Here is a 12475-nt window from a genome sequence, read left to right as displayed (position 1 = left end):
TACTGGTTCCTCTGTAGTCAAGCCTCAGCAGAGAACACTGTAAACAGCATGTGCTTCACTGTGGCCATTACTAGCTGTCACCCTGCCCAGGCTGCTGCCTTCCCCTGCCTGGCAGCTCTGCCAGCCCCGCAACTGAGACTAATAGCTGCTGAGCCAGCCCAGAGGGCATCCCACACCTGGATTCCCAGTATTCCAGCTGCACGGTGAGGATGCAGGCTGCTGAGTCAGCTCCCTGTGGTGATCAAACAGAGGATATTTGCTTGGCCCTGCACCTGACATCACTCAAGTGACCACATGCCTAAGGGATGAGACCCACTGCACCCTGGGTGTGGGAGAAGATACTTAGTGGATATGACATACTTGTTTTATGCTCAGAAAGGATAACATCGTTGAGCGTGATGGGACAAGTGCCAGTCAGTGTGTAGGGACATAGGAAGCCAGGCAAGACCTTCCTTGGTGGGTCTGCAGAGTCTATGGAAATTAAAAAACTTAGTGCATTTTAGCTAGCATTAAGCATTCCGTGGAAGCCTCCAACATTAGGATCACGGTTGCAGTTAACTTCTCAGTAGTGAAGCAGCAATTCTGAACTGAAGGTGGAATGCACCCTGGTCCAAAGGTGAGAAATCAAATAATGGCTCCTTAGCTACATTAGCAGGATGTATACATCTAGACAAGATGAATCAGGGCCCAAGTAATATTTTTTTCCAGGCACAGCAAGCCATGGAGAAATAGGACTAGAAGTACTTTAGGAGGTTTTTCTCCAGCCTGCCTCAGGTATCAGTGCTACCTCTGCTGCTTCTCCTAGATGTTTCCTAATGTGTTTTTATGCCTTATGACAAGGGAGATTTTGTCACCCCCTCAAGCTCTCCATCCCAGCGTTTTATCGCTCTTCCTTTTTCTTCTCTTAATAGCTAACCTGCAATGCTTCTCACTGTATTTCAGGCTTATCATCTCTTGTCCTGTCCAGCATTAAGATATTTTTTATCTTATAATTAGCCAAGCAAACATATGACCTAAACAAACATGTCAATAAAAATAATTATTTTCTAAACAAAACACAAATGTTAGTCACTACTTAAACACTTTCCTTTTGACACCAGCTCCAAGTCCTCCACTAACAGAAGTAAGTTTCTCTCTTATTCTCAACACTTGTCTTCCAAGATCAAAACATGGCAGTTTAGGGGTGCTTGTAAAATTTTGGTGCCTATTCCAACACTTCACATGAGACAATCAAATATAGATTTTTACTTAAAAAAGAGGTTTCATTTTCCAGTGACTAGACAAATGAAATGTTTATGCTGAAGGCTCCAGCTCAATCCCTAATAATACTAATTTAATACCCCCAAACTATGTAAAGAGTATAAAAGCCAAAACAAAACCATATAAGGCTTTTATTTTTAATACATCAAACTAAGCAAGTTTTCATGCAACAGTCATTTAGCTTTATCAGAATTATTAATATGCTCACATCAGAAAAATACCCCAAAGATTAATTGTTTTCAGCAGAGCCTAGCTGCAGGTACAATAGTGCACTTGAAGAGCCGAGTGGCATTTGCCTTAGGACGACTATAGTACTTCAGGTGTATCAGATCACTTTTAGTACTAATCTGACACTCTTCATTTGAGATAATTTCAATCTGCAGTTGCAGTATTCAGGTATGAAGATTTTGCATCACTTCCATTTGGCTACTTTTCTAAAACACTGGATTGTGAGACATCTTGCTAACAACAAACTTTATATTCACCTCAGTTCCATTATGCTTAGCAGTGCCCTGACCTGCTCCAAAACCCAGTGAAACCACTGGGAGTCTTCCCATTAATTTCAGTAGCACTTGGATCAGATCATATCCATCACCTTATGTCATCTGTGTAAATAAATCAGTGTTGCTTCCAACTCACAAACTCTCTCCAGGCATAATCACATCACTTTTTCTGCTTAAGGCAAAACTCATGAATCCTAAGCTGACAGTAATAACATAACATAAACCAGGAACCTGGAGAGCTGCTAACAGCTCAGGGAAGCAATGTAAGCAAATACTTTGCAATGGAACCTCTTTTTCTCTTGATTCTCTCAATTTCCATTACTGTAAAAATGAACCCAAATTATTATTCTTGGAAATCCTTGCCTGATCAGGCAAAACACTACGTAATAGTTAAGAATGCCACAGTCAACTGCAGAACGGTGTCCCTTTCCCTGTGCACAAACATACACAGCCAGAGGGAAGGAATTAGAAAAGATACTTCCCGTTATTTTACTTTCTTATATATTGCCTATTTCATATTTATGATGCTTTAAACAAAAAAGGAGCTAGAAAGAGACACAACTGGAAAATACAAAAGAAAGCCAACACTGAAAGGCAAAACAAAATGATCAGCTGGCTATATTTTCAGTAAGATGGTATTTGTCACTTCAAAATATAAAACTGTTTACTAAAATACATGTACTGGTAAATTTGCTGTATCCATATGAAATCCTCCTCACTGTGGTATAACACCAAAGAATATTCTGGATGAAATCACTACTGAATTGCTAACAGTTATTTAAAGAAGACAGATAGGTATGTAGTTAAGTAGTCATGTCAGGGCATGCAACAGTTAAGTACGTACATGTAGTAACCTGCGTGTAAACTACAACTCTTACAGAACAAACCTGAGTGACTGATGAAAGGAATTAATTACTTCCAAAGTCATTTTGATCTATAAGTTTGCTGCTTCTAGCCGCAAAAATGCCACACACCTTTTATCACTGCAAGTATTGCTGAAATCTGCAGATAAAGGCCACCTTCCTGTATAGGCTTTATCTATTACTGCTTATCCGTGTGGTGTCTGAGCCTCTTTCAGGCAAAATTGGTATTGTCAGGCAGACATCCCCTACGAATTCTGTGGCTATGAGTATAGGAATGAGACTGTAACCCCTAATAAAAGAAGGTGGCGGGTTGTTAATGTCCCTGCCACCTTAATTTGTTCTGACCAAGCATGTTGCAAAAACCAGGGATCTGAAGGCAATCTAAACCACACCAAGTCAAATCATCAGTGTGGATCCAGCTCAGAGTCTCCAGGAACAGATGTTTCTGCCCACCATCTTCTTAATCCCATGATCTGCTGCTGGGACAGTGCAGTGCCCTGCCGCCCTCATGTGAAAGGAAATGATCAACATCTGGATAGACATCCCAGCAGAGAATTAAACACTAGCTACCAACCTGTAATGGGATCATTAGAGGTTTAGAGGAGCTGCAGAACAGGAAGAATAATGATTAGACGAAAGACTGAGGAGATTTCTTTATCATTGGCTAACAGCAGTACCTGTAGAAAATTCAATGAAGAGACAAAAATGGAGTGGTAAGATGAGGCTAAAAGGCCTTCACAAAGAGACGTGGTGTGAATAACAATGTAGAAGAGTAAATACTTACGAAAACTGAACCAAACCAGAGGTTCTCTTAAAACTGCCTGCCTCCTGTGCACTTCTGATGTAAGGAAAATTGCAGTGCCCTTAAAAAATTTAGTTCCATAACTAGATTACATCTTCAATTAAAGGATGTTAGAAAACAGTCTTTCCTGGAAGTCCTATATTTTCTTTTGTGGGAAACTGTGCGTGAGCAGCATGACTAATGAGGACAGCCATACCAACTACAACTTCTAACAAAGTTATTCTTCCTTTTCTGTCACCTCTGCCTTAATAGGAATAGCTTTTTTTATCTCTCTATTATTTGTGGAAGACTTTCTGCTGAGGAAATCTACAACTTCCCAGACTCTGTGATACGCCTATTATTTCAGCTCTTTAGTTCTAGATGCAGTATTAACTGTGGGCTCTGTTGTTTGCACTTAAATGCAAAAAGTTAATGAGTTCCAGCAAAACAGATAAAGGTTACCACGTTAAGCACCAACACAGTTTTCTGTGCTGTCCTGCTGTTAAGTGAAGAGTCCACACACAGCTCCATCCGGTTTAGCTCAAACTGCTACATTGCTCTTTAAAGACCATCATGGTTAAATGCCTCTTGCTGCTTCTGGCTTGTACTTGCAGCCAGAGAGTAGAAAAAGCACTCCAAGAAAACTCATATTTCATGTACAACTGGTATGTTTGAACTGACGGAGCCTGATCCTATTTGGAGAGAAGCTGATGGGAGCTTTGCCAAATCCAAGTGGAGAACTGGCACTGACAAAACCTTCCTTAATCTTTACTGTGTTTACCAACAGTTTGTACTCTGTCAGATAGGTTAAGAATATCCTTTCAGCAAATACCTTAAGCTCAACCACTGCCAAAGATATTCTTTATCTCCAGCCTGCCGTTCTCATCACACCCCCTGTGACAACATGAATACTCAAAAAGCTATAAGGCAACTCAAACCAAGGAACTGCTCCTGTGTACGACCAGCATAGTAAAGAAACTAAGTGTAGGGCACAGCTTTTACCTGACAAAGTTTCAGAGCAATCCAGTCCCACTCAAGGCATGGAGTGTCTGTGGTACTGCACAGGGCAGGTCACAAGAGTGGGAATGACAGTGAAAGAGCAGGGAACTCTTTGAGATGGCTTCTCATCAGCAACCGTGACAACTTTTACCTGATCCAAGCAGTCATGAAGCCCCAGGCTGCATTTGCTTCCAACATCTCAATTCTTTGAATATATTTTCCCAAATTACACTCACTGGGATGGGATTAGAAAGGAAGATTTTTTTTTTCCTTGCTGGGACACAAAGATCACTGATGCAGAAAGGGCAGCAGTTGCAGGATAACATGATATGTGATAGCAATAAACATTTCAGAACTACATATTTTACTGACAAGACTACTGCATTTTTTTTTCCTACATGTGAAGACTATTAATTGCTTACGCAAGTTACACTTCTGCGTTCACCAGCAATGTGATTAATTACAATACATACCAGTACCAGGTACTTATCTGCCCTACATCTTCTAGTATGTGTTCATTTGCCCCAAGTACAGCATTCCATAAGCAGAGTAAACACGAAGCAGGCGATCACAACTTGCCCAAGTTTAAATCACAATCTAGGCAGACAACATGCAATTTTCGAATGTTCTTTGCACAAAACCCCTGTTTCTCTATCCAAAATCCTTTTGAAGCTGGATCCTGTTACAATGACAATTGCCTACACTGCTAAGGAATATATTTGCAGCATGCTGTTCTTTCACAACACTTCATTCCTAAAAATCACTGCATCTCCTTTCAGATTAAAGATCTGTTAAATTATCTGGACTAAAATTTGGACTCTGTCTACAAAACTAGCACCTCTTTAAAGTCAGACAGAAATAGCTTTTGGATGAAACATTGGCATTAAGAATCTCAAAACATAAACATTTTCTTAGGCCTGCTACAAAAAATGTTAGACAAAAAGGCATGAACAACAACAGCCTAATCCAGCCCATGTATCACAGCCCCCTTCTGGAATGGGCATGACTCCACTAATTACAACCTCAAAGGAATTATCATTATGGGAACAGACAGGTACCTGAGGCAATACCAAGACACTCAGTCCGAATGCTGGCCCCTCGTGCCAGCCCGTGCCTTGGTGGCCCCCTTCCATCAACCTACCCCACGGGGAGCGGCGGCGCTCGCGTGATTGAGACATGGGATAATCTCTGCTGCCAACGTGGGAGGCGACAGAACGAGCAGACTCCCCGGATGGTGTTAACAAACCCGCTAAGGAGACAAACGCCTTCAGCTGCACTTTCACACCCTGGAATCGGTTTCAGTATAAAACAAAATTTCAGTTGTAAAAAGCCTAAGCTGTAAGAGGATGCTTAACCTTAGAGCACTGAATTCTCACCTTCCTCCTAAGAAATAATGGAAGTTTCTGTCCTGCATGTATGGCTTTCCCCCCATTGTTTCTCAAACAGTCAAAATACTCCAGCCAGCACTTTCAAATACACGAGCTCAGTTATCAAAAAATGCCATTTGACTGGTTCAACTGGCCAGAGGAAACACACCTTAAAAAAACCTCAATGATTTTTCACACATGCAGCAAAGAATTTACTTTGCAGAAAAACGTCATTCTGAATATTCATTCGCTTATTTCTAAAGGTCTGAAATTTATTGGAGTAATTGAACTGGGTGAAGGTTTCGGTTTGTGGGCAAACCATGGCCTTTGTCTAAAATGCTGTACAACACATGACAGCCTCAAGCAAAACATCTGATACAGCTCTCTCTCTACCACTTCCCCACGTTATTTTTATATTCTAGAGGACTTCTAAAGTTTATATAAAAAGCAAACATCAAATTCCCTTTATCCTCCTTTGTCCCTGTGTGCTGACAAATGCTCAATATTTCACCGGTTTATTCCAAAGCCCAGGCCATACTTTATCTGAGGACCAAATGCGAATGATGACCCTTGAGTCTCTGTCTTCTACTAAAACCTCTCATGAGCTTCCCCCAGGAACACATGAATCAAAACGAGACATAGTAGGCTTTTCCATATAGATTTTGGTGATTTTTTTTTTCAGGTGCTAATAATTTAGTTGACATAATCTTTCATCACATGGATTTGCATGAGTTGATGGAAAACCACCACTACCAGTAGAGAAACCCATCAGGAGTCCTAAGCATCAATAGTAAGTCTTCATTTGCTACAGCAGGTCTTCAGCCTGTGAGCAGAGTACCTTGCCTTTTTAGCCCTCCTCCTCTTGTAGCTGGGATTGCTCCTACTCCTCCTGGCAAGGAAAATATGTTAGAAACAGCTGCTATTCCTCCTTCTGCTGCTTCCCCTCAGTGGGAGGAAGACAGAAAGGGTTGCCAACAATGTAATGGCTTAGCTGAAGCCAGCTATTTTTACACAACAGTGCAGCCATGCAGCCCAGTCTTGCAGGCTGAAACTGCCTGCACGTATGGAAATCTCGATGAGCGCTAATCCTTGCAGGGTAAGGACCTGTGATGCTGCCTTTCGCACCACGAGCTACCTTGGAGGTAAGTAATACTATAAACAATTAAATTTCATTCAGCTACAAAACAAAAGATCTGGCCTAATCACTAAAGAGGTCCAGGGGTATATTTTCACTATTATAGCAAGTTACATCAAGGGCAAACATTTCATCATTTTTTGAGCTGTCTTCAGAAAAAAGTCTTACCCTCTTCTTTGTTCTGTGTTTCACTCATATGAGGTAGATCACATAGGAGATTTGACTGAAAATTCAGGCATTTTTTCTTCTGGCTGAGTTAGTTTTAATCTGGACCCATTTTCTAGTGTCACCTACTGTATAGCTGCATAAAACTATGTCAACAAAAAGGCGGTGGTGAAGGACAGAGGGCAGGGGTCCTTTCAGCTACAGGTTGTGTTCTGTTGGTGTAAAAGAGTTTTTACAGTAATTACTCAGAACTGCCCAGCCTGAAAAACAAGATCCAACCCCAAGCACAACAGAAAACACAATCTGCTAGGAAATACATGGTACTAGAAAAAACACCTCTGAAGTCTTTGAGAGCACTGTGAGAAATACAAAGGACTATTGCTCCTCAACTGCAAGAACTGTGAGTAAATCTGAACACAATTCTGAAATTGTGTTTTTTCCTTGTACAAAAAAAAATCTAAATTTTTCCTGATTTCTCAGAAAACGTAGCATGATTTTCAACTGTCATGACTGCATTATTTCACTACAGTCATGTAATAATATTTACAGTCATCCCAATACAGTCCACTATTTTATTGATACAAAAGAAACTTTCCCAGAACATCCCCTGGACCATTCTCCTACCTAAACAAAGACATCTGCCACACTGCACCATGTTTATTTTTTATTGTGCCTCAAATAAAGTCAAAATTCACCTTCTGGTGCCTATTACAGCATACAAAATCAACCAGAGTCCAAACACAGGAATCAACTGAATGAGCACAAAGCCTGTCTCAATGGCATCCGCTCCTCTTGGATATTACAGCACCATCCAATTGAACCAAAACCTATTGTCATCAATGGATTCATTCTGAAATAAAACCTGAATGGCCGACTTGTTGCTGTGCCACTCTCCAAAAAACTTCCCTATGGCAATACGCCTTCCCTAAAAAATGTCATTGTTAATGGACTTAATTTGTTAGAGGATGAATAGGTTTCTATGTCAGGTCAGTTACTCAAGCAATTTTTATTACTGAGAAATCCAAACCAGTATGTTATCAGATATGTGAACCCAACAGATAATTATGCTAAAAATGTCCTAGAGTAATGAGGGTACACATAAAAAAGCTGATGTCTTTTCATGCTCAGTATCACTATATGACAGCAAATTCACTCCCTGCTTCCCAAATACAAACTACCTCTAGTTCCCAACTAGCTAGCCAGCACACTGAACACTAGAATACTGCAGTGATATGCTTACAGATGTCAGTAAGTCAATTTAGAGCAAACACCAGACTCAGAAAAAGTTTTCTTTGACAGTTCTTACTGCCTTACCACCTGGGAAATGAAAATATCCACATGTCACCGATTACAAGACTGTTTCTCTTATGCAAAAGAATTTCTAGTTTTACATCTTCAAATGGCTGCTAACTCACAAAATTCTCAAGTTATAATCATGTAAGTAAGTCCTAGGCCATACAACGCTATGGGATATGGATACGTGAGAGAAAGAGATCAAGGAAAGCTCACTTCAAATGAGAAGAGCGAGAAGAAAGGGAAGCAAACACATCCCAATTTCAGACCCATGAGAAGAAAGGAAAGAAAACACACAATATTGCAATTTGAGACCCATCCACCAAAGACTTGATAGAAAAGAGGAGCTTTGCACTGTGAATGGAAAGATAACAAACTTGAGCTGTGGTGAAGGGTCAGTGGGAACCAGTTTCATCATCTTACTCTATAATATGCGTCAGGATACATGGACGAAGAAACACAACTTGTGAAAAATTTTAGATGCAGTTCCTAAGTTAGATGGCATATATACCTATACTTACACAGTGAAAACATTTGCATTTGGTACTTATTAGAAAGCTTTTATCATAAGCTCCGGCCAAATATTAGTTTGGAGCCAAGACTGCATTAACAGGATGCAAACTTTTCAGTGGGATAGTAATACTTAACGCAGTATAGAAAAATAGAAACAGGTCTTTGGACAAAACATTTTTTTCCTCCCAGATTTGATAGAAAGACCGGTATTAATTGCCAAAATTTTAAGCTCAGTACTTACCTTTTCAACAGGGGTATTTTCTTCACTCATTACGCTTGCTTTTCTTGATTCGTTTTTTGTTCTACTCAGCCTCCGGGACACTTTTTCTCTAAGCAAAGTGGCATATCCAATGTGTTCATAGATGGGGTTTGTTGTCATTTTGGAAATATACTCAGAAGCCTTTGTTTCTATATACAATGTTATCAAGCCATCTGTAACCAGATCGTGGATTGATTCGAATCTTTTCTCTCCAACAAAGTGCTTCCCATCATAGAACAACCTATAGTTCAAGGTCTGATTGCCAAATCTGAAAATACCAGGAAAAAAAAAAAAAAGAGGGACAGAAGAAAGAGAGAGGGAAGAGTGAGCATTAATACTGGCAAAACTCTCAGGAGGTAACTTTGCTGGCAAGTCTGTGTCTGCATTACATATTGAATATGTATATGGCTGCAACTGTATCTCTGTGGAGAGACTACCTCAAGTTCAAACCCAGTCCCAAACCTCACTGCATCACATGGACTGGGCTATAGAACTGAGCCCAAGTCCTTGCAACAAGTTATGTGACCTAGATGTACATGGCTTAAATCTGAATCCTAAAGGGACTGCTGCAGTGACTGGAAAGGTATGTTTGCATTGGCAAGACATTACACCTGGATGTATAACCATGTTAAGGGCTCTTCCATCCAGAAACATTTTTGAAGTGCAGAAAGTGGATGCTTAATCACCATGGGCATATTTACAGTCAATGAAGAGAGATGAGAATCTCTAGCAAGTCATTCAAATCCTAAGGGTCAAATCACTCCCTGGAAGGAAGTCAGGGAGACTGAACTCCTAATTCAGGGGCCCAATTAAACACCCAAAGTACTGTGGGATAACTCTGGCCCTATTCGTGGTAGGTGTAATCTATGGGCTTTTTCTAAAGTGTTTAGAAAAAGCAAAGTGCTGTAGTAGCATATTCAGTTTATAACACCAAGGTTGGAATCTCATTCTTGATTAACGGATTCAAAGATACAACATTGAGTTACATGGTCCTTATAGCTCATCAAATGTACCTGTCTCTGCATACTTTGTTAAGCATTCAAATAAAACTGTTTAAGCTTCTTATTTTTTCCCCACAGTTTTCATATAAATTCCCAATTTATAATCAAATTCAGTTTTTGATTCTATAAAAAGGATTTAGAAACCATGCTGTTGTGTCAAAACAACAGGCACTTTGCCATAATCCCCATCCTTTAGTAGCTCTTTTTACTCTTTATGTTGAAATTTCTTACTAAGACTCTAAAAAATCGTGTTTGTTCTTTTTCAGCTGACAAAAGTTGCTTTTAATTTACACCACTTTTTATTTGGCATGACTCACCAACTTTTCCAGCTCTACCATCTGCACATCAATACAAATCCTGAGAATGGTTTCAGCACTGTATCACAGCTACTTGGGGTAACTCCTTAAAGAATTTTTCCTTCTAGCTTTTCAGCAGAAGGATAAAATACACAGACTTTTATTTTGTGCATATCTTACAGAAGTAATCATGCTACAAAACCTGCAAACTATTGCCAGGGAGATTTTTTTGTCAAAGCCCGATAGAATATCTTGTCCTCTTGCCACTAACCCACAGCAGCTCTAAGACTGTTGCATGGGCAGTTTTTGAATGGCACAACTAAAGCCAAGAGTGGCTGTACCTTTGAGGAAGTGCACCTGTGTGGGGCAGTGAGGTTGTAGTTTGGGCTCTCACTGAATTTTTCATTCAGTTGAATAGCAGACTTATTTCTTTGAATAGCAGCTTCCTGTGCTTTACACTGTATTGTATACAGCAAGCTTGAATTCCAGATAGGGAAGAAAACTGAAGTGCAGTATGGTGCCTATGACAGCTGCTCAGCCACTGGACTCCATGATTTTTCAGGTTTGTCCAGGAATGTTTTGGTGTACAACACATCACTGAGCTCAGAGGACAACTTGGCTGTGTCCTCTGCTGGCGCATTCTCCTGTTCTGTTCTCACTCATCTCTTACACAGTTTTAAAGGAGAGGCTCCATCTTAACAACACTCACTCTAGGTAGCAAAGATTTTGAAAATGAACACAGTCTGCTACTGAAAAGGGAACTCCCAGCCCAGCGCTGATGGAGTAGCTGCATTGATGCAGTACTGTGATGGTCAAACTGCTGCCAAAAGGGTGTAAAATCCTTCTGATACCATGAAGTGTATTAAATAAGAGTGGACATAGACTTTGCTCAAAAGGGACTGGTATAATCCCCTCCATTAAACACATTTACATTTTAACTGTAAGCCTTCATTAAAACACCATTTACCTGAGAGCAAGAGTATAGCAACCAGGTTGCCGCTGGCTTTCTCTAAGTATATATGCTCCTTCTACACCAGCAAGTATTTCATCTGCTTGCTCCCGAGAAATGATCCCGTGAAACCTAAGGGAAGATATCTCAGTGATTTACAGAACAAACCAACCAGAAATACCTCCTCCTCCACCCCAAGAAACCATTTCAAAACTTCTGCACTGTGGAGCATCACGGTCTAAAAGTGCCAGGACAGCCATCCAGCATTGGCAGCAGCATTGAGACAAAACAAGAATTACTCTATGTATGCAGTTTCAGTCAGCAAAACACTCAACCGCACCCAAAGATTACGTTCTGTCAATGCCCCACCTTTTCACAGCTTTTCTCCTCTAGCAGTCTACGCCCCTCTTCCTTGCTTCTTTTCTACGGGCCTCACAACAAAATTGAAAACTAGGCACAAAGACATTATATTTTTAAATGGAGGTGCCTTAAAATGAGAGATGACTCTTACTATCAGTGTGCTTTATATTAACATTGCTTCCTCAAATTTATAAGGGAAACTGAGAAAAAAATGGCAACAATTATTCAGAATTCTATTCATATATTAAAGTAGAAGAATCAGAGTAGCCTTAAGAAAAATAATGTTGTCTTCATTTCAGTGAGTTCTGCATTCAGTGCTGGAAAAAAGCAATACTTCTCCGATTCTTCTGTTATTGCTATTTTAAGAAAGAAAAGAGGCCCTAGGATACACAATTAACCTTACAATAATCAATATGTAGTGGTGATCTTTCCATAAGTACAAATGCAGTCTTTACAGCAGTTTAAGTCTTAACTCCTATGCACATTTTGTTAGCTGGTAAGTCTCCAAGGGTCTCCTCAGAGGTTCTGAAAATTCCTATTTTTGCTGCTGTCTGAAAAAATAGAACTAAAACGTACTGGCCTTCAGCATTTTCTCTTTTCTGACAAAACATATGAAGTGGCACATTTCTAACACTGCCTCTGGCCCGGCAGCGAAAGAGAAGAAAAACACTTTGGATGCAGAAGCAATCGTTCCGTTCTCTTTACAGTGTCTTTTCAATTAATACATGTTA

The 12475-nt window shown here is 40.1% G+C and overlaps 1 protein-coding gene across 3 annotated transcripts in view; it reads right to left on the bottom strand.

Moving 5' to 3' along the window:
* CHN2 (chimerin 2) overlaps positions 1–12475 on the bottom strand; it is a 166746-nt gene that overhangs the window by 56805 nt on the left and 97466 nt on the right. For all 3 annotated transcript variants that reach the window (XM_062602104.1, XM_062602103.1, XM_062602105.1), the window contains exons 5-6: positions 11403–11516; positions 9121–9406 (exon numbers count right to left, since the gene is read on the bottom strand). In XM_062602104.1, coding sequence (XP_062458088.1) covers positions 9121–9406; positions 11403–11516 — 400 coding nt within the window. The remainder of the gene's footprint in view (positions 1–9120; positions 9407–11402; positions 11517–12475) is intronic.

The sequence above is a fragment of the Pezoporus occidentalis genome, unplaced genomic scaffold (genome assembly GCF_034315485.1).
Source record: "Pezoporus occidentalis ecotype Australia unplaced genomic scaffold, CSIRO_AGI_Poc_V1 ctg75, whole genome shotgun sequence".
In the NCBI taxonomy this organism is placed as follows: Eukaryota; Metazoa; Chordata; class Aves; order Psittaciformes; family Psittacidae; genus Pezoporus; species Pezoporus occidentalis.
Note: the sequence above shows the minus strand (reverse complement) of the source record. Positions and strands in the feature narration are given on the sequence as shown.